The sequence below is a fragment of the Schistocerca cancellata genome, chromosome 1 (genome assembly GCF_023864275.1).
Source record: "Schistocerca cancellata isolate TAMUIC-IGC-003103 chromosome 1, iqSchCanc2.1, whole genome shotgun sequence".
Classification (NCBI taxonomy): Eukaryota; Metazoa; Arthropoda; class Insecta; order Orthoptera; family Acrididae; genus Schistocerca; species Schistocerca cancellata.
Window position 1 is genome coordinate 92,056,277 of NC_064626.1, and position 23,464 is coordinate 92,079,740.

The 23,464-nt window shown below is 38.0% G+C and overlaps 1 protein-coding gene across 4 annotated transcripts; it reads left to right on the top strand.

Annotated features, from left to right (window-relative positions):
* Positions 1–520: 520 nt before the first annotated feature.
* On the top strand, positions 521–22,903 carry LOC126166032 (uncharacterized). Of its 4 annotated transcripts, none has more exons than XM_049920369.1 (5): positions 521–677; positions 2,500–2,702; positions 3,116–3,324; positions 6,639–6,910; positions 20,011–22,903. In XM_049920369.1, exons 2-5 carry the CDS (start codon positions 2,623–2,625, stop codon positions 20,359–20,361), a joined length of 912 nt encoding a protein of 303 aa, XP_049776326.1. In that variant the 5' UTR covers positions 521–677; positions 2,500–2,622; the 3' UTR covers positions 20,362–22,903. The 4 variants fall into 4 exon arrangements, with proteins under 4 accessions (XP_049776326.1, XP_049776329.1, XP_049776327.1 ...); XM_049920372.1 differs by having other exon boundaries at positions 6,654–6,910; XM_049920370.1 differs by lacking the exon at positions 521–677 and adding an exon at positions 729–832.
* Positions 22,904–23,464: the final 561 nt, after the last annotated feature.

Sequence of the window (23,464 nt, forward strand, 5' to 3'; positions counted from 1 at the left end):
GTATGTTAATTTACACTGTTGGAATAATCTGTTGCGGGTAACATTCTTTACCGGTTATTTGAGAATATTAGTTATATATCTGTAATGTTCTCCACTAACAATATTTGTTCGGCTGCGGCTGAAATAAAAAAGAATATACGGCAATGAGAGTGGATAGGGAAGTAATGCTCCATCGTGTGCATTTGTTTGATGAACAGCTCTGAGCGGTTCTCTTTAACGCTATTTGTTCTTGCCTCCCTCACTCCGCGAAATATTTGTTTAACGAACATATCAGCAAATTCTTTCACACAGCAAATAGTCCATACTAACAGACGCGATAAGTCTATGAAAAAGTATTGAAACTTTCTGGAACAAGTGTTGCCAACGATTTCTTGCGGCGCATGTATCACCTCAATATTTTGAAATATAGATTGAAGGAATAATCTAAATTCAATTTTAAGTGTGGCCAGAACTCAATTTAACGATAGCAATACTTCATTGTTCCCCCAGCCCCAGGTCACTACATTTACATTACAAGATTGTGTATTACTGCATTCAACTGCCTTTATGCGCTGCGTTGCCAAGACTTCCATACGTGGGACATGCAGAAACGATGCAGTGATGCAGTAGTCCAGTAGAACTTGGGAAAGAAGATGGGTCGTGCCACTTACAATGCTGTGACGGATAAACGTAGCAAAGTAAGATTTCAACGTTATACTTTTGTCATACGGAAGGCGTGATGTAGATTGAACTCTGTACCAATTATGTAAGCAAAGTTGCGTCGCTAATCTAAGTAAACTTCAAGGTCAGTGCTTGGGAGACATTATGGCGCATACTGTATTTTCATACAAAAGTAATAAACTATTTGTGTTTAATAAGTGTTAGGGAGCATTGACACGCAATGACAGTGAGAAATTTAGTTATGTACCCTTGACATGGAGTTCAGATGTTGCTCTGATGTAATTTTTTTGTATACTTTGCTGTTTATTAACAAGGAGAACAGTCTGACAAACAAGAACTTGGTTTGACAATTGTTGGATTCAGACCAGATATCGTCAAATGATTGAAATTAACTGGCCTGGAACATGCCCTATGCTTTTAAAATGTTAGGAAGATAAAATCGGAAATATGAGTGGATGTCATACGTGTTAAAAATTTTGAGACCCGTCGTGTTTGATAACTACTTCACACTTTTATGTTGACATATATGTTAGTCAGGGTACAGGCGATTTGCGCGTAACTCACGTGGAAGTACTTGAAAAAATTCATCTTCTGCAATGAGAGAAATACATGACTGCACACTTTTAATTCTCTGTAATGTGTGTGATGAAAGATTTAATTTCAGATTCGGCAATAATATTCGTCTCGAACATTTTGCCTGTTTGTTCATATTTTAATCCCAGCAGTATCAACAATAGAGTACTTAACGGCCACCTTATGATAATATTGTAATGTAGTCGTGCACTTCATATTGTAAATTTTTGAAAAATGTTTTTCATGAATTCTTTGATTCCACAACTGTTTTAAAGTTTTTCGGTTGAACTTAACGCAAAAATTTGTTAGTTCTACTGTAGGTTCTGACGTTTCGCAATTAATGTAATGTTCATGTTTTCAGTTTTATTAAATGTACGCACAAACATCTCTCCTTAAAGGTATGTTCAGAATAAAAGTGAATAATACATTTTTCGTGGTCATGAAGTACACTCTGCCCCCTTTTGCAGTAAGTTATGAACACTGTGTTGATATTGATAGGGTTAGCCACTCCTTACCTGTCATGTCTCCATAAATTAAGACATTCATACTTGTTCAGCAGTTGGGCTGAGAACAAGTGCAGCAGTGAAAAATATCGAATACGTGAAACGAATTTGCATCTTTAAGTGTATGCTTCGTCTCTATAGTCCTATATTTGATGTGAGGAATCTTATCCCAAATTGGCTTTTCTAGCCTTTGATACCAGTGGAGATTATCTATATACCGAAGTTTTGAAGTGTATTTGAAAATGCTGAGCCTAATAACATTAAGTGTGCAAAATAATTCTTTTTGGTTAGTCCTATTAGACTGCGTTTGTCATTTATATGAGTGATAATGTAATGTTTAACATGTAATTAATTGAGAACTGTAATGGTTTACTGTTACTGAAACAAAATTTATGGGTGCTAGTTGCATTGGCTGATGACAAACAGTTTGTGCATGGCTGTTTTCCCCAGCCTTCTGTGTTTTGAAGGTTGGGCCTGGATGATTCATTTAAGATCTTGTTTTAATTATTGGTTGACCCCTGTGAAGACATGTAATTTGCTGACTAAGTAGATGTCTGTTAAATTTATATTGGATTATGTTTACTAAGGACATAAAAAATCCTATAGCTTTCCTATGAGTGCTGTTTTAACCACAGTAGTTTAATGTTTGTTCATATGATTCCTTTAGCACAAAATATTGCTTTGCCTTGAAGTGCTTAATACAAACTGATTTGCTTCTGCAGCTTTGTGAAATCGCTTTTGTTAACCAAATTATGTTTCTCAGATTAACAGAATGTTGGAAGCATACTCCTAGTTTGGCACACAGCTGAAGTGCATATCCATTTGATCAAGTCTACTTCATACATCTGTACATGTTCATAAGGACTACAACAAATAACTGACCACCATGGGTTCTACAGATTCGGAACGCTCTATTTCTTCTGGCATTTCTATTCCACAGTGGATGAAATCAAAGATTGGTGATAGGTGAGATTTTTCATTCAAATATGTAAAACACACTTTGTGCAACTGTTGTATTCATAATGTGTTTCAACTTTTGTAATTAACTCTTTACTAGCATGATGTGTTTTCAATCAATTTCACTTAGTGTTATTAATCTGCTGTAATTTGCCTTATCAGATGTGTGTCTCATGTTTCCAGTACTCTTTAATTTAATTGATGTAAAGAAATGTTTAAGTTTGTGGTATTTACATTTATTAAGGTAATGTGCCAGACTAGGTTGGGAATCCAGGTGAGGATCCCTGCCTATAACACTGTAGCTTGTCAAGTCTTTCTCATTTCCGTATTTGAATTTTGCTGAATGCACATTAAACTACTCACAGAATCAAATGTATAAAATTACTCACATTTAAATGTTTCGTTTTGTCGGTTGATTATAGGTACGACATAGAGGAAACTTTTTCACCACCTACACACGATGACACATTCTTTTACATACGTTATCCAAAATCAAAGCCTGTAGCTCAACCAGAGAATGACAGTTATCGTCCAATCAGTGAAGTTTTGGAAGAGAAGCCTTTGAAACAGAGAGATTTCTCAAAACACACACAGCCTTGCAAAGAATTCATTCCTGAAGCAAATGGAAAAGGTATGGGCTTTAAAATATTTTTTTTTTGAGTTTTCTTAAATCCATCAATTTCTGCTGGCTGATTCTTTTTATAATTGCCGTATAGAATCTTCTCTCTTCTCTCTCTCTCTCTCTCTCTCTCTCTCTCTCTCTCTCTCTCTCTCTCTCTGTGTGTGTGTGTGTGTGTGTGTGTGTGTGTGTGTGTGTGTGTTTTACCAATTATAAAATCTTGTGAATTCTGATACAAAACCGAGCGAGGTGGCGCAGTGGTTAGCACACTGGACTCGCATTCGGGAGGACGACGGTTCAATCCCGTCTCCGGCCATCCTGATTTAGGTTTTCCGTGATTTCCCTAAATCGTTTAAGGCAAATGCCGGGATCGTTCCTTTGAAAGGGCACGGCCGCTTTCCTTCCCAATCCTTACCTCACCCGAGCTTGCGCCCCGTCTCTAATGACCTCGTTGTCGATGGGACGTTAAACACTAACCACCACCACCACCATCTGATACAAACAAAAAGGACACTGTGAATTAAATAAGTTAGTTTTGTATAATTCAAATTATTAACTGCAAAACAAAAATCTTTTCAATGTGTTTTACTGTAATTTTTGCAAATTTATAAAATTAGCTTTGTCTGCAGTGCATAGGACACCTTTCGTATTTTCTTTCTTGTATTTATATTTGGATTAAATAACTTTTTGATTTGAAGTTGGTAACAGGAAGTCCTGGCAGAATGTAAATAATTTAAGAGCAAAGTTAATAACTCCCCATATAGAAATTTTGAATTGTTGATAGGCACATAAACAACTCAAAACTTGCTAGTTTTCAGACAATCATTTTTTGACCTTTGCTCATGGAATAACTGTGCGATATAGGGACCGGCATAAGTCAGTTTGTGTTATGGGTGAGACGATAATGTGGATGTGGAGGAGTGTACTGGAAGGGGACTCAAGTCAAAGAAACAGGAGGCTTCAGGGAAGATGATATGGGTGCAAGATGAGTGCAGTTGGGGTCCTAGAGCAGGGTGGGCATGGGCGTGGGGCAGGAGGAGGCAAGTGGAGGTAGTTGCGGGTGATTGTGATGATAAAGGGTGTATTGCAAGAACAACTCCCATTAGCATTGTCCAGAAAAACTGGTGTTTTAGGAAAGGATCCAGAGGGTGAGGGTTGTAACCTAGCTGTTGAAATAGGATCATCTGCTCAGCAGTTTCTGCCACTGGATGGTCTGCTGTGGTATAGCCAGTTTGCAAAGACCATTCATTTGGACAGACAGCTATTTGCTGCTCACAAACACAAATAATGCAGTGTCGAAACAGCATCCGAGGTGGTACATCATGGCTGCTTTCTCAGGTTGCACTGCCTCTGATTGATGGTATGTCAGTAGTGGGACTAAAGTATTTAGACCATTCTGGGTCTTCAGGAATATGTGGGTAGGATGTTCATTTATGGAAACTAGTAGTCGTTAGTCCTGCTGAACAATACCACCATTCTACAAAATATCATGGTCCATCCACAATGCCACGAATTAGCACATTTTAGTTGTAAGCAAGCATTCAGTCTCTTAAACAGAAGCACTGTGATTTAGTTCACATATACATGTAATAACCAGATTTGTTTAAAGCACTTTTGCTTTCATAATCTTTTTCTGAATGAAATTGGTTCTCATACTGTGGCAGGTGGAGGTTTATAATGAATGAAGTTTGTGTGGTCATGGAAACTCAGTTACTACCTTTATAATGTTGCAAGAATAGGCTATTTTCCTGTGTTAAAAATATAGTTCGGATTGTTATTATTCTGTTGATTGTAACATTTAAATAGCATTTGTGATAAATATTCTCGCAAGATGTGTGTTATTTTAATGTAATTAAAGCTTGATTACCGAGATCTGGTAATGTGATTGAAAACGCTGTTGTTTGTTGATGCTCTGGTGACGTCAGACTAGGAGTAAGATGAAGCTTTAGTTGTGTTGTAGGAGCATTAGCCGAAGTTGGGGTTTTACGTACTTTTACTGCAAACAGTATAGTGATTTAGTGATGGAAAATGCAATTAAAACTTTTAAGGAACAATAGAAAGGAATTTTTTGAACACTGATAGTGGAAGCATTGCGAAAGTTGACCAGTTTATACTGCTCCCATTTAGAGTGGCGATGTGTGCAACGATGGACATCCTTTTCCCTGCTTCTTGCAAAACATCATTAAACCTGCTCAAAACTAAGGAAATGCAAATGTGTTTGTACATTATAACTAGATTGTCGACTACCAATCATAAACTGACCCAAAGCATAATAGAATTATTTTTGGCAACACTTGGTACTGATTTTCTGCGTAGAGGACAGAGCAGAGATGCCTCGTTCAGCAGGTGTTCCATGTGCAATGGATAGCACAGTAAAGTTCAGAGAAAGAGGTCACATTTTCAGTCCTGGAAGGGTCATATATTTTAAAACTCTTACACGAAATACTACAATAATGGTGACAAGAACTAATTGTAGTAGTGTGATTTGGTTTTAATATGTGAGAGGAGTGTAGACTCGTTTCACAAATAAGTTAAAATTTTCTTTAGAGTTGGATTCGAGCCAACCAGCGATCTATGGGTATCGTTATACAAAATTAGATGGCTTACCACTCTAAGAAATGAACTACCAAATAATTGAGATGTAGTTAGGAGAAAGACAATTTTTACAAAGAGCTAGATTTCGTTGAGTGACACAATCCTTCATTATAACAGTGGGAGATCATACCTCGGATGTAAGTTAGGGACTTCGTGCATTTGCCGTTACAGTGCAACCACATATTATGCGTCGTCTCATTCTCTAGAACACGCAAAAACAACTTTTCAGGAGTTTTTACAGATGTATTTGTACAGTCAAGTACTACACACGATTTGTAACCCATTTTCAGAAACAAAATTCCAAAACAAGACATTGCTGTGAATTAGCATTATGACAGTAGCAGCAGCAGCAAGCTAGCCAGTGACTTCAGAGGCATCACACGATGTGAATGGAGTGTTTTAGAGGGCATTCAAATTATTTTAATTTCATTTCCATTTTTATATAAGAGTACTGAAATTCAAAATGAAAAAAAAGCATGTTAGGAGTATAAAATGATATAATTAGACAGTTTCCAGAAAATGGTCAAAACCCTCTTAAGCACATTGATTTAAAAGTTTGTGTTCAAAGTAGCTTTTTACTGTAACAAAAGTTCAGGCATAATGTTTTTCTTCTCTCTCTCTCTCTCTCTCTCTCTCTCTCTCTCTCTCTCTCCCCCCTCCCCCCCCCCTCCCCTTCTGAACAATGCCAAATAGTTGCTTGCAGTATATTAGTTCAATGTGTTAATTTACAGAAAATACTTCATTAGTAGGAGGTGCAACGCAGATGCAGTCAAGAGTCAACAAATCACAGGGAACAGATGATGGATATGTGGGAGAAGCTGCTGCATGTGGCAAATCAGTAGTGCAAGTTGCACAGCAAATGATTGCGGGTAACAGGTTGACATTGCGAGGAGCTGAACAAGCCATGCCGCCAAAAGAACGTCACAGGCGCAACAGCAAATCTCTCCCAACAAGCCCGCTTGGCTCGCCAAGTGTATCCCCTAAACTGCAGAGAAAGAAACAGGTACAATTTTAGTGATAACATTGCTTTGTTACTATAGTTGTGAAACATTTCACTTTCTCATTTCTAATGGTCATGTCCGTATACATGCTGTTAAATTGTAAGTCAATAGTGGCAGTCATAAACATAGCTCACACTGCGTGATTAATTGTGGAATTGTGAAAAAGGTAATAACATGTAAAGGCTGTAGGGCTCGGGAAGGACATGATCAAATTTTTTTGGGGGCATATTGTAGTAAGTGTACCTTGAATAGCTTTTGGGCAACATTTCAATGGACAAGTTATGATTTTGTGTGTATATCAGTAACTTATAAACATCTCTTAAGAGTGCTAGCTATAAACTTGTAATTATCACATTGAAAAATTGAAATCGTGTAATTTTATGTGGGTATATGTCTGCAGTCCTGGTACGCACTGAAATCCCATTGTTCTACAGTACCTTAGTGCACCGTTAAAGTTCGGAAAAAAGGGAGGGGGTGGTTATGTGAAGCAGCCTTTCTATAGACTGGAGATGGGATGTTCTGTTTTTTTCTAGCTCATTGTGTAGTTCGCCATGGTATGATGTTAATTTGTCTGAACCAGCACTGATTACATATATCTACAGGCATACAAAATTATTTAAATTATACTTTTTCAATGTAATGCTTCTTGTTCTGGACAGTGTTTGCCACAGTTTATGTAGTTGTAGTATTGTCAATGATGGCAATGTCTGATAGTGAACAGAAAGTTTTCGGTTTAGTTGATGCATAAAATCGCATAATTGCCTTCATTGTTATCATCAGGGAGTAACTCTTTCATGGAACTGGTGAGGCTCCCATTTCTATGCCCAAAATATGGTATATGGTTGAGTGACCGCACAATATCATGGAAATGGTGCTTATTGAGATGTTGCTACCTGTCCATAGATAACATTTGCACACACCATCTGTAGTCACTTGTAAGCCATCACTTGCATCAGGCAGTAAACTAAGGGATGTGCTCTTCTATTATCAAATACACACTTCCATGAATTGCTAACTGTGTACTGGTATCTGTATTGAGCTGTTTGTCATAGTCTGATTTCCATGGTTTGTCTAATCACAGATCCCAATAGTTTGAAGTGTGAGCCACAATGCTGGTTAATTTAAACTAAATCTTAGGTTTAACAGGCTGTGGTATACCATTGCTAATTTTTTGAAATTACTGTATTCAGGGTGACGTGGGTGCTTAACACAGGGATTGGCAACACTCCGTATAGACCGGCCCAAGTAACTTTTACCACACTCGCAAGAAATCTCTTTAATCTTGGGCTGAAATTACCTTTAATAGATAACAATGTTTCTTCCATTTTCGTGGATTTTGCTAGTTGTTGCACCACAGAATGGAAGCCGCGCCATAGGTTGGTCCTCCTGGCTTGGTTGAATAGTGTCGATTTGTGATTTCCTCAGTGGCATTGTCCTAATATCACAGACAGAATAACCATTCCCCATAAACACCATTGTCAGATGGTTAATCTAGGAGCCGAGGTGGTCCTTGTTTGAAATAGTCCCGACTCTGTATACTGGGGTGTTCAGCATAAATCTCTTCTGAACTGAACTGGATGTGTGGAATTGTGCAGTTGATAAAGAAACAGCACAGAGGAAGACAGTCTTGTAGTTCTGTGGACATAGACCTCGGCTACATGCCGACATAGATCTCGGCTACATGCCATTTCTGTGATACTATGGCGTAATCCAGTCACCACTTTCGTGGCAGTAAGATTTAGCTGCTTGACAATGATGGCAGAGGCAATCTTAGAAAGCTTGGGATTTTATCCATATTTGGCGCAGCAGCTAAACCGAGAACTGTTTATCCAAGGACTCTGCTTTGAAAAACTTGACAAATTTGGTTGGTACACCAGGCTCATCCAGTATTAGCTTTGTACTTCTGATTTGATTCCTTATTGTTAGTTCAATATCCATTATGGTATTGTGTATAGCATTTGCTCCTCATTTGGTTTTGTTTGGCAGAGGCAGCAGTATTATTAAGTAACCACTACCATTGACATTAGTTAAAAAGTGTGACTGACTGGTCTATTGTTCTGTATACTTTTGTCTCAAACTTTCACACCTGTTTGACTGTTTGAACACATTGATGCAGTGCTACAATCTCCATCCAGTTGTGTCACTATTTACATAAAGGCCATTACAAAAAAAAAAAAAACATCGTAGCAATTTTGCACATTTTCAGAAGTTCATTATATATGTAAAAAATCTGACAAAAATGTGTGTTTTACACTTTATGGAAAATGCAGTTGTTTTAATTAAAATACCATGGATTTAATATTAATTAGATGATTTTGGTGCAACCAGTGTTTCACACAAAGATTGATAGCGCATTGTTTCACAAATTGGCCTCCTTATTTTAGAAGGGGATTCAAATCCCTGTCTGGTTATGCTGATTTAGATTTTCGTTAATCATCCCTGTCACTTCACTGGATGCATTCTTAAAGGCCATGGCGGGCTTTTCGTGTGCCTAACTGAGATGAACATCTTTGTCCAGATGTTTCTTTATTCAACCTTCCTTCACTGCCTCACTTGGGACAGACGAGCACAATCAAAGTTGGCAATGGCCTGAGGCTCATTCAAAGAGTAAGATCTGACTGCTTAAATTTAAATGTTGACATTTCATAATGAAGTAAAATTACTGCAGTGTCTCCCAATGATTTTTAGTGGCACAGAAATGATTGTTTTGAATCTATAGCTGTTAGACAATAGATGAAAGCAGACATGGGTTTCAAAAATTGTTGCTCCAGCCATTTGCAAAGTGCATGCTGTAATAAGTCTTTCATGTATAAAAGGATGTAAAATTACTCAATTCATCAGTTGTGCCTAGATTATGGACTTGCAGTAATAAATGAAGAAAAGGTTAGTAAGTGTGAGGGTTTTGCGTGGCTGTATAGATTTGCAAGGTGAAGATTTGAATGTCAAGACAGGTGAAATTGTGCACAAACAAACAAAAACCTACCATCTGATTGACAACCGGTTCTCTACCTGACTTTCCTCGTGTTGGAAACACCACTGTGTACATGGTTGTCACGAAGGAAAAAGGTTGTAAATTGTGAGCAAGGTGGGTACCAAAAATGCCGATCAACCAATGCAAATAATGAAGAAAGTAAAGTAGACAAATGTTTTTCGATGCTGTCTGTAAGATGCAGGTGATTAGTTTTCACATTTGTATGATTGGTGCAATGTGGGATATCCTACAGCAAAGTGAAATCTAAGTAGTCAGTGTAGTGGCACCATTCAACTTCAGATAACATTCCGAGCAGTCAGTAAGTATTTAGTTCATCTTCATACTCCACTCCATCTTAGAATGTTAGTAGATGCATTTATATCACAAATACTTCTTGGCAAAGCAGATTGCTTTGTTTGTGAGTAAACATTTGTAGTGAATCGCTTGCACACAAGGAAGTCGTGTGTAGTTTTTATGAACGGACCCCAGACACATCACTTAAGCTACCGTATTTACTCAAATCTAAGCCGCACTTTTTTTTCCAGTTTTTGTAATCCAAAAAACAGCCTGCAGCTTAGAATCGAGTGCAAAGTAAGCGGAAGTTCTGAAATATGTTAGTAGGTGCCGCCACAACTAACTTCTGCCGTCGAATATATGTAGCGCTACACAGGCATGCTTTGCAGGCACAAAGATAAATACTGGCGCCAAAACGTCTGCGTCAGTAAATAAATTTAAAAAAAAGGTGGAAGACGAGGCTTTTTTTCTCCGCCCTGAATTTCGACCACTGCATTTTCATACATTATCCAACAAAGTAAATACAAATTCCGTATTGTTCATCTTCGAATGTAGCAGCTTTTCAGTGTTCTATGAAAGTCCGACTGGCAAGACTGTTTGCGATGTTTGTCAGTATGGCCAATTCTACGTTCTGAATTTTTTCCTACCTGTGAGAAGAGATGGTTGCTAATGGGAACTTTTGTGAATCACATGCAGTATTGTCTTCACCATAAGAATAATACGAACATAAACATTTTGCCATGTATTCTTTCATGTTTGATTCTATCTCATTTAAATCCTGTCTGGCTAAAAACTACGAAACTAGAGGGAGACAACAGCAAGTGCGGAAGTATACACATATCATATCATGTTTATATTCGTATTATTCTTATGCCTAATAGGGATACAGTCAGAAATGAAGCACAGCAATTGACTAGATTTTAGAATCTAAGATGACTCTAATTTCTGTGCAGAAAGTAATGTACTAAAGAGGCGTCTGCAAAGATTTTCAAACGGAGAAAAATTTTCGCTAAACTCGTTCAGAACATACTCTATCATATGCAGTTTATTACTTGGTACTTGTTGATCGTTAACAAAGAAAGCAGCAGTGTAAATAACAACAAATAGCAGTCTCTGGCCATTGTTTTGCTACTGAGACAATTCCTGTCTCTCTCTCTTTGTTTGTTTGTGTGTGTGTGTGTGTGTGTGTGTGAGTGAGAGCGGCGGTAGCACGCATAAAAGCAAACCACGCCACGAGCGGCGACAGGTCGTAAACATTATCAGAATGTGACAAACAATGCATGACACAGTACAGTAATGCATTTTCAGCTCGTGACGTAAACACCTATAACAAAGAGGACAGCACTTAACAGATCAAAGAAAAATAAGCAATCAATTCTAACCAGACGAAGCACGTGAAAAACGAAGGGTACCCGTATAAATACGGACGGAGCGCCTGACGCATAGCAATGGTTACCTGGTAAAGCTTAACTGCTAAGCTTACGGCTCGAACCAAACTACTGGAGCTGTATCGTCATTCATTCGACCTAAATTGTCTCATATTACAATGGACCAACTTTGTTTCGCTTTGGAGGTGCGGCCTAAAACTTCTCTCCCCTTGAATTTTGAGTCTCAAATTTCAGGTGCGGCTTAGATTCCGGAATTTTTTTTTTTCCTTAATTTAGAGTCTCATTTTTCAGGTGCGGCTTAGATTCAAGTGCGGCTTAAATTTGAGTAAATACGGTATATTCAACTTTGTTTGCTTCATTGATTCATCTGCAGCTGCCTCAGAAGAAAAGCTACATGCTAATATATAGATGTGTGCAGCCTCAAAGATCACTTGTCACACAGTGGAAAAATGCACAAAACGTTAGCACAGTTGATAACGTAGTTGTGTGTGCATTGAAAAATGTGGAAAGAACAACTTTATTTGGAAAAACAATTTGTAAACATGTAATGTTTTGAAAGGGAAAAACTATAGTGTTGTAACACAAGAAAGAACAAAAGATATTTTTGTTGTGAGGAAATTAGGTGTAACTTTTTGTATGTGTTGAAATGACACTGATCGGCCAGAGCATTATGATCACTAACCTACTATCGATATAAACCCGTGTCCAGGTGATAGCAGTCACCTGGCGAGGGGTGACGAATGACTGCTAGTCACACATGTATACTGAATGTAGTATCATTGAGTGTGCTGTACATGTGTAGAATGGGAAAGGTGCACAATCTGAGTTTGACAGGGCAGATTGTGATGGCCCAGAGGCTTGGCATGAGGATTTTGGAAACTGCATGACTTGTTGGGTGTTCGAAAAGTGATGTGGTGTCTTCAACGTATGTTGAAACCAAATCCAGACTTCGTGGGGTTGGGCGGCCACCTCTTTTACAGATGTTGGACGTCATAGGGTGGGCAGATGGGTGGTGAACTGTGGCAGACGTAACATCAAACATTAATGCTGGCAGAGTAAAAGTGTGTCTGAGCTCAGTGCTCTGAAAACTCCTAATGATGGGGCTCTGCAGTCAATGATCCATGTGTATGTCAATGTTAACACCCCATCATCGGTAAATAAAACTGAAATGGGCGCATGACCATTGGTAGTGGACTTCAGTGCAGTGGCAGAGCATTGCGTGGTCTGATGAATCCAGATAACTGCTTCATGCCGATGGGAGGGCACGAATCCATCTTCTTCCAGGAGAAAAAGTCCTTAATATCTGTACTGCAGAACAGAGAAAAGGTGGTGGTGGTGGTGGTGGTGGTGGTGGTGGTGGTGGTGGTGGTGGTGGTGGTTCCTTGATGCTCTGCAGAACATTCATGTAGGCATCCATGGGTCCAGCGAAGTTCGTGCAGGGCACCATGACAACCAAGGAGTATCACACACAGTTGCAGGCCACATACATAGCTTCACAACGATTCTGTTAGCTGACAGCAGTGCCATGTTACAGAGGCAAGTGTGTGTTTTGAGTGGTTCGAGGATCACAGTGATGAGTTCCATTTGTTTTGCTGGCCCTCGCCAAATCTGAACCTGATTGAACACATCAGTGTGAGAGCTAATTGCCCTCCATTCCTGGAATTTACGGGAATTTGGTGACTTGGGTGTGCAAATGTGGTGTCAGCTCCCTCCAGTGACCTACCGAGGCCTCTTTGCTTTCATGGCACGACGCTTTGCCACTGTTACTTATGCCAAAGATGGCCATACCAGCTATCAGGTAGATGGTCGTAATGTTCTGGCTCATCAGTGTACACTGCTTGAAACAATTAAGGAAACAGGAGTTCAGGTGTCCGCCATACTTTATTGAGCAATAATTGAGGAGTGGGTATGTTACAAAATTATAGTTCTGTGTTCCACAAATTAAGTGGAAAACAAAACATAACATTATGTCCTTGATTGTTTAAATAAAAAGAACTGAAATGTGTAACAGAGTAGAAAAATCATTCTCCTAGTCATTCTAGGTGCTTTTTATTGGACTTGGATAGCTTCAGTAATGTGTGCCTTCTGTTGTTGTCTTCAGTCCTGAGACTGGTTTGATGCAGCTCTCCATGCTACTCTATCCTGTGCAAGCTTCTTCATCTCCCAGTACGTACTGCAGCCTACATCCTTTTGAATCTGCTTAGTGTATTCATCTCGTGGTCTCCCTCTAAGATTTTTACCCTCCACGCTGCCCTCCAGTACTCAATTGGTGATCCCTTGATGCCTCATAACATGTCCTACCAACCGATCCCTTCTTCTAGTCAAGTTGTGCCACAAACTCCTTTTCTCCCCAATTCTATTCAATACCTCCTCATTAGTTATGTGACCTACCCATCTAATCTTCAGTATTCTTCTGTAGCACCACATTTCGAAAGCTTCTATTCTCTTCTTTTCTAAACTATTAATCGTCCATGTTTCACTTCCATACATGGCTACACTCCGTACAAATACTTTCGGAAACGACTTCCTGACATATAAATCTATACTCGATGTTAACAAATTCCTCTTCTTCAGAAACGCTTTCCTTGCCATTGCCAGTCTACATTTTATATCCTCTGTACTTCGACCATCATCAGTTATTTTGCTCCCCAAATAGCAAAACTCCTTTACTATTTTAAGTGTCTCATTTCCTAATCTAATTCCCTCAGCATCACCCGACTTAGACTACATTCCATTATTCTCGTTTTGTTTTTGTTAATGTTCATCTTATACCCTCCTTTCAAGACACTATCCATTCCATTCAACTGCTCTTCCAAGTCCTTTGCTGTGTCTGACAGAATTACAATGTCATCGGCGAACCTCAAAGTTTTTATTTCTTCTCCATGGATTTTAATTCCTACTCTGAACTTTTCTTTTGTTTCCTTTTATTGCTTGCTCTATATACAGAGGGAATAACATGAGGGATAGGCTACAACCCTGTCTCACTCCCTTCCCAACCACTGCTTTGCTTTCATGCCCCTCGACTCTTAAAACTGCCATCTGCTTTCTGTACAAATTGTAAATAGCCTTTTGCTCCCAGTGTTTTACCCCTGCCACCTTCAGAATTTGAAAGAGAGTATTCCAATCAACATTGTCAAAAGCTTTCTCTAAGTGTACAAATGCTAGAAACGTTGGTTTGCCTTTCCTTAATCTTTCTTCTAAGATAAGTCGTAAGATCAGTATTGCCTCACATGTTCCAACGTTTCTACGGAATCCAAACTGATCTTCCCCGAGGTCGGCTTCTATCAGTTTTTCCATTCGTCTTAAAGAATTCACGTTAGTATTTTGCAGCTGTGACTTATTAAACTGATAGTTCAGCAATTTTCACATCTGTCAACACCTGCTTTCTTTGGGATTGGAATAGTATTCTTCTTGAAGTCTGAGGGTATTTTGCCTGTCTCATACATCTTGCTCACCAGGTGGTAAAGTTTTGTCAGGACTGGATCTCCCAAGGCTGTCAGTAGTTCTAATGGAATGTTGTCTACTCCTGGAGCTTTGTTTCGACTCGGGTCTTTCAGTGCTCTGTCAGACTCTTCACGCAGTATCATATCTCCCATTTCATCTTCATCTACCTCCTCTTCCATTTCCATAATATTGTCCTCAAGTACATCACCCTTGTATAGACCCTCTATATACTCCTTCCACCTTTCTGCTTTCCCTTCTTTACTTACATCTGAGCTCTTGATATTCATAGAAGTGGTTCTCTTTTCTCCAAAGGTCTCTTTAATTTTCCTGTAGGCAGTATCTACCGTATTTACTCGAATATAAGCCGCACTTTTTTCTGGTTTTTGTAATCCAAAAAACCACCTGCGGCTTAGAGTGCAAAGCAAGCGGAAGTTCTGAAAAATGTTGGTGGGTGCTGCTACAACTAACTTCTGCCGTCGAATATATGTAGCACTACACAGGCAGGCTTTGTAGGCACAAAGATAAATACTGGCACCAAATCCTCTGCGTCAGTAAATAAATTAAAAAAAGTGGAAGACGAGCTTTTGTTTTCCACCCCTAGTTTCGACCACTGCATTTTCATACATTATCCAACGAAGTAAATAGAAATTCCGTATTGTTCATCTTCGAATGCAGCAGCATTTCAATGTACTACGAAAATCCGACTGGCAAGACTGTTCGCGATGTTTGTCAATATGGCCAACTCTACGTTCTGAAATAAAATAAAATAAATAAATAGGAACTTCTATGTATTGTGAATCACATGCAGTATTCTCTTCACCATAAGAATGATAAGAGTATAAACATTTTGCCATGTATTGTTTCGTGTTTGCTGCCATCTCATTTAAATCGTGTCTGCCTAATAAACTACAAAACTAGAGTGAGACAACAGCAAATGCGGAAGAATATACATATCATGTCATGTTGTTATCGTATTATTCTTATGCGTAATAGTGATAGTCATAAATGAAGCACAGCAATTGACTAGATTTTTAAATCTAAGATGACTCTAATTTCTGTGCAGAATGTAATGTACTAAAGAGGCGCCTGCAAAGATTTTCAAACAGAGAAAAATTTTCGCTAAACTCTCGTTCAGAACATCTTCTATCATACACAGTGTATTATTTGGTTCTTGTTGATCATTATCAAAGAAAGCAGCCGTGTAAGTAACAGCAAATAGCAGTCTCTTGCCATTGTTTCGCTAACGAGACGATTCCCTTTTTTGTTTTTTTTAAAGCCGCAGTAGTGTGCACAAAAGCAAGCCATGCCACGAGCGGCGACAAGCGGTAAACACGCACAATCAGAATGTGACAAACAATGCATGACACAGTACAGTAATGCATTTTCAGCTTACAGTTGGAGTACATAAACACCTGTAACAAAGAAAACGGCGCTTATCAGATCAAAGAAAAATAAGCAATCAATTCAAACCAGACGAAGCACGTGAAAAAGGAAGGGTACCCGTATAAATACGGACGGAGTGCCTGACGCATAGCAATGGCTACCTGGTAAAGTTTAACTGCTAAGGTTACGACTCAAACTAAACTACTGTAACTGTATCGTCATTCATTCGACCAAAATTGTCTCGTATTACAATGGACCAACTTTGTAAAATTCTCATATTACAATGGACCAACTTTGTTTCGATTTGGAGATGCGGCCTAAAACTTCTCTCCCATTGAATTTCGAGTCTCAAATTTTAGGCGCGGCTTAGATTCGGGAAAATTTTTCTCCCTTGATTTTGAGTCTCATTTTTCAGGTGCGGCTTAGATTCGAGTAAATACGGTATCTTACCCCTAGTAAGATAAGCCTCTACATCCTTACATTTGTCCTCTAGCCATCCCTGCTTAGCCATTTTGCACTGCCTATAGACATCATTTTTGAGGCGTTTGTATTCCTTTTTGCCTGCTTCATTTATTGCATTTTTATATTTTCTTCTTTTATCAATTAAATTCATTATTGCTTTGTTACCCAAGGGTTTCTATTAGCCCTCGCCTTATTACCTATTTGATCCTCTTCTGCCTTCACTATTTCATCCCTCAAAGCTACCCATTCTTCTTCTACTGTATTTTTCCCCCCATTCCCGTCAATTGTTCCCTTATGCTCACCCTGAAACTCTGTACAACCTCTGGTTTAGTCAGTTTATCCAGGTCCTATCTCCTTAAATTCCCACATTTTTGTGTGCCTTCACTGAGCAGTTAATCACTGTGTGATACCTACATGGGATACTCTGTATGAGTCTACAAGAGGTCATGCGGTGGTATCCATACCCATTCTGCAGTTGGAGCTGCCTAAAACAGTTCTTGCAGAGTCTGTGGTGGAACAGGATGACCATGAACACATTTCTCTAAATGACCCACATATGTACGATGGGGTTTATCGGGACTTCCTGCCAACCATCCCATTACTTCAGTGTTGTGGCTTCGTAAGACATCTTCGCTGATTCGTGCTACATAGGCCTGACATTAGAAGGAATTCAGGGCCATGATCATGTGCGGGAGCTGTCATATTGTTCAACATGCTCTTTTCGATGTACTGCTTGATGGTAAGGCGACAGTGGACAATGAAAAGATCTGTAAGGACTGTAAACACTGAAGCTACCCTACATCATCACAGAAACTTGGAAATCTGTTGGTTTCTGGACAACATTTACCATTTACCAGTCATCACATATGAACACAGCCATCACCTTACATCCAAGGATATTTGGACTCTTTTGTGAATAACACTTTTGTCAATGGCAAAGTTGCCAGTTGACATGTGAATGGCAAAACTGAAGGTGAGCTGCAAGATGTGTCTGGGGGCACTTGATGTCAGGATCATGACGTTCTTTCTTATAACTTGCTCATTTGTCTGATTGGACATGCTGCCCCACTGCAGAGATAGCTAGACATTGGTCTTCACATGGGATTATAATGTGGTGGTGACCGTCCACCATGTCTCCCTGTAATGAGACCACAATCTGTGGATGACACATGGCAACTGCAGCAACATAACTGTGCAAGTCCATCCATTTTGGATCAGACAGCCACCCTTGCAGCTTGCACTTGTCAGAAGTTGCATTGCATGTGCTTGGTTCAAGATAGTGTCCACAAATGGCAACTACCATTTGAGCACCTCACTGGGAACACTGAAAGAGGTGGTGCAGTGGTTAGCACATTGGACTCTAATTCGGGAGGATCATATAATGAACCATGAAAAGGAATTTTTCTTGCAGAAGTTCAGGAAGCTGCTGAGGTTTTTATTTCCCAGACATTGTGTAGGTCCTGGTGATTATCTGATATTCAGTGCTGTTGACATTTCAGCTCAAGGGACTTGCAACTTTTGCGATAGTGGGCTATTTTCTGAATACACAGCTGTTTCATTGTTGGTCTAGTTTTTCATTGAAATTGTATTCACTTCTACGATTTAATGTTGGTTTGTGACAGTTTAAAGATATATTGCATCTAGCTTGTTATTTTCAACTCCAAAATAAAGTGGCTGTCAGCATAGAGCTCAGGAAGAGATAATGCAAAGCGTAGTTATATTAGTGAGAACAAGTATTTAAATTTGGGAAAAAGACTAGTCAATCAGGTATATTAAACTTTTAGTTTCTTAAAATCCTGTCAGGCAGCTCTTGGAATAATTCTCTTAACAGTGGTATTGCATAGATACCAGTTGAGATATACTTCAGATACATTTGATATACTTGATGAGTAAAGAATTGACCATTTGCTACAGTCACATTGTAGAAATTGTGTGCTAGTGCATTTGCTGCTCATTTCCTCCTGCTCCCTCATTCCCTGCCTGAAAACTTTGGTTGTGGGAGTCATCTGTAGTGTATCTCAAGATGTAGGTTGGGTTGAACAGTGACAGTATGGCTGTTAGTTGAAGCCAACAAATAAGTGCAAAATAAAGGCTGTGATAAGGGCGATCTGTAACATAGCCAAACATGTATATTTGATGCACATGTTAGTGTAAAAATCAAAACTACCAGTGAAATTCAGAAAAGTTGTTATGCAATAAAAAATAATAATGTTTAGATACATATTAGTACGTGTATTGCACGTAAACTATGATGCATGAGGCACTACATAACTATTACCAGTGTGTGTAATGGCCTCTTTTTAAATGTGAATTTTTCAGAACTTAGTCACTACTCTTTCAGATATATGATGTTCAGTGATTTTATTTCCAGCATTCAAGTTTTGATTCATCTATGTGAACTGGCAACACTAATTTGTCAGTCAGTTTCCTTAAATATGTAATTATAGGAGTTCTTACAGTTAATGGTGAGGGTGCTGGTGCAATATAGTTGGAATGTCATCAGTACCACCAAAGTTATTGTCAACTGTTGGATTTGGTGACTAAACACTTGTATGTTGGCAATGAGTTACTGTGTATAGCCTCAATTGTGCTTAATTGTTCCAATGATGGATTAGTATGAAATGCAATTCTTTAATAATTAATTGGTTCTTTCGATTTGGTCTCTTCACCTCGCTTTCAAACAAGGGGTGGTAAATTTCTGAAACCATCATGACAGTGACCCTAATATAGGAATATTAGTGTAGGTACTGCAGATTTGTTACTTTTATAATAGTTAAATGTTGCATTTGTTTAAGATATTCTATCATTAAATTGTGTAACTATTAATGCTAGATTTTATACTTTTTAATTGAAAATTTTAGAATGAAGTCTGCAAAATACTGTAACAAGTAATTCAATGTCACATATTGTAAAATAATTTTCCCAGAAGCATCCACTAAATAAATTTTTTGTAAAGTATTCGCAGATTTGTCCACAGAATTGAGGCATGAGATACACTCATCCATTCATATTGTGATGAGTGTGGTGCAATTGTCCTTAGATAATGGGGGTAAAATTACACTAATGTACCCTTCATGAAGCAGAATTTGAAATGGAAGCAATGTAAATAGAAAGCAGTAAATTAGGAGCAGTCCTGAGTAACATAAATGTTGTTTTACAGGGGGAACCACAGAACAGGTACTTCACAGGTGTATTTGGAGTCCCTACCCAGTACCCTGGAAGCTGGATTTTATCCGGAGTTTTGGGACAGAGAGATATTGCTGCACATCAAACAAATATTCAGGAGACAGCATCTCAGAAATCATCATTAGATGATGGAAAACAAAGTGATGTACGCAGGAATAAATCATCATCATCACTTGTTCGAACATCTACGGAAGGTTCTAGAGATGAAGACCAGAGCTCATCTGATGGTGAGAGCTCACCAGGTCTTGTCAAGAAGGAAATGTTTTTCCGTGCAAAACCATCTGAATTGCGAGAGATGAATTTCCTGTCTCCCACATCAATGTGAAAACATGAAGTCTGTTACCGTAAAGTATTTTAGCTATTAGTACGTGTGAAGATACTGTTCTGATATTTGACATTGAATATTATTTCTGTTCAGAAGTAATTATTTTGTGCCTTTTTTGTTTTTGTTTTTTTTGTAAAAAAAAAGTAAATATGATGAAGCTATGTGTGTGTTTCAGAAGTTTCTTTGTTGACATTGAAAATAGTCATGTGACATGCCATGTTGGCTGTGTGTGTTTCTGGTTTAAAATGATACATATAATCTATAAAGCAAATGTACTCATATTGGATCTGTCCTTTAATAAGTAATTCCTTGGTGCTCAGTTATTTGTTAGAATCCATATTTTCATTACTTTTTATCATTGCTTCTGGTAGCACTTCTTGCATAAGTTAGATGGCATACTTTGGTTAATAGTTCTGTAGTATAGTGTAGTTTTCTCATCCCTACTGCACTGAAGATTTTTATGAAACACAGTACAAATTTTAGATGGTTAGTCATTTTGCACATGGTATTTTGAAGTTGTTTGTATAATGTTGAAAATTGTCTGCAAAAGAAAATGCATCATTCCTCAAACATTAAATTTGGTTGTCTAAATTTCAGTACTGTTATTGCTGACTGACTATCAGTTGATCAATAATACTTCGTTTTACTCAAGTCCACTGCCATCCACATTTTTAGGGAAAATTGATCTGTGCTGATACCAATACAGGAAATATGGGGGTTTGACTTCTATATTAACCTAGAAATGAGCAAGGTAACTAGTAAAAAAAGCATGAGAACAGACTAGAATACATGGACATCTTTTGTGTAAAGATTTTGTAAGGTGTTTATCTTCTGTTTGGCATAACTAGCTGTGGAACTTCAGTGACTTGTCAACCTGCTCATGTGTGAAGCTGCTTAGCTTTTTTTTTTTTTTTTTTTTTTTTCCAGTTATAAAATTTTGAAAGATTGCTATGACTCTTCTAAAGTTACCAGATTCTTAATAGTTACTCAAAATTTGCCTTCTAGTAACCTGTCTGATTTGCATTCTAACTTGGCCTCCTATTCCCATGCGTGTTTCATTGTAATTTTCTTTCTTGCCTTTCTGTTCTTGCCTTGTCAAAAGAAATATTTGTTTTACGAAATATAAAAAATGCCTAGTGAATTTCTTTATACATTATATTGGCAAAATACCAAAACGTTATTGATGACAGGTTTTAACAAGAAATACAGGCAAATTTTTTAAAAAACTCTGATGTTAATTTATTTCAATGAATGAGATTAAAATGATTGGCACAAGCTACAACTTTTTTATAAAAAACAGCAGGATCCGTTTTGGCCCCCAAGACTAATATCCAGTGGTTATTCTATACTCAGAGCCATCAACATGCAGTTTCAGTCCTGGATCTTCCTTTATATGAAGACAAGATTTTTCAGTCTCTAATGGGTCTTCAAGAAACTGTAAGTTCACACCTTCCAATTCTTCTTTTACATATACATTGGACAGATAAAACAGGACCACTGAGGTGCCTTACCAGATTTCTCTTCTTTCATTCAGATAGTTCTCTTATAGTCCATGGCTGCCAATCTCCACCTTTGGAGAATTTCTGCAAAAACAAGATGGTTTTTGTGGAAATTCGTGTACTACTTTCTCCATGGGTGTAGAATGGCAGCTGTGGATCACAAGAAAACAATATGAATTAAAAAAGGGGGATTGATTTGAGGTATCAGGAAGCTCCATGATCCTTGTTTAGCCACCCAGTGTAAATATTAAAGAACTGGAGGAGGGGGTGAATAAAGAGTTTCTTTAAGATTCATTAAAGAGTGAACAGCCTAGTCTTAAAATAAAGCTAGTTCCAGAACTGAAACTGCATGTGGATGGCTGAGCATAATGTAGCAATGGGATGATGACTTTTGGCTGCAACCAATCCCAGTACTTAAAACAAAAATGAATTTACAACCTGTGATGTAATTTTATTCCAAATTGGTACTACAGTTCCAGAACCTGAATCACCATGCTCAAAATGCTTGTCAAGGAACATTTCACTGAAGTTTTACATTAGGTGTTTGCCCTACCCTTTGCTATTATATTGTGCAATAGTCTGCCAAAAAAAAAAAAAAAAAAAAAAAAAAAAAAAAAAAAAAAAAAAAAAAAAAAAAAAAAAAAACTTCTCAGTACTGTTTTTCCTTATGTGATTAAAGTCCAGTAACAAAATACTCAAAAAAACAATGCTCATGACATTGTATTGCTGATTTGTATTTTCTCTTGAGTTTGGCATAGGTTTTTTAATCACAAAGATCATGTGTATTGTTGTTGATACTTGGTTCACTAATGTGATGTTCAGTGTATTCATACTTCAGTATTTTCTCTTGAGTGATTTGTAATATGGAAAAAAATAATGAGAATACTCCGTGCAGTAGACTGATTTTTCACAATAGGTGTCATGGACCAAGAATGTCAATTAAAGTGATATATTTTAACTGCATTTCTTACAGTGCAGGAACATTGTAATAGTTGATGTATTTGGTGCAACAAATTCTTAATAAAAGTTATGAGCTAAATTTATATTGTGAAAAGTGAATCATTAATTCAGTCTTCATACTTATGTTATGCCAGAATTGTCTTATTTGTTAATAAGGATGTGAATACAGCATCTTACTCTGCTGGACTTCGTGACATTAGGTACATTTAGAATTTCTGCTGTATAATGATTTAGTTAATGCAAACTAAAAGTGTACTGAGAGTATAATTTGTTAAAGGGAAAATTTTGTTTCAGGTTTTTTCCCATTAGTTTGTAACAGTTCAATAGATTCTCTTTTTTACAGTACAGAAACAGTTCAAATTTCGTGGTATATGTTTTACCTGCATAAATGCAAAGGAAATATCAGCAGTCTGTCACCTTGTTCAGCCTCTGATTCATAAACACTACAGAATAATCTAGACTAATGAAACTTCCTGGCAGATTAAAACTGTGTGCCCGACCGAGACTCGAACTCGGGACCTTTGCCTTTTGCGGGCAAGTGCTCTTAATCTGCCAGGAAGTTTTGTATCAGCGCACACTCCGCTGCAGAGTGAAAATCTCATTCTGGAAACATCCCCCAGGCTGTGGCTAAGCCATGTCTCCGC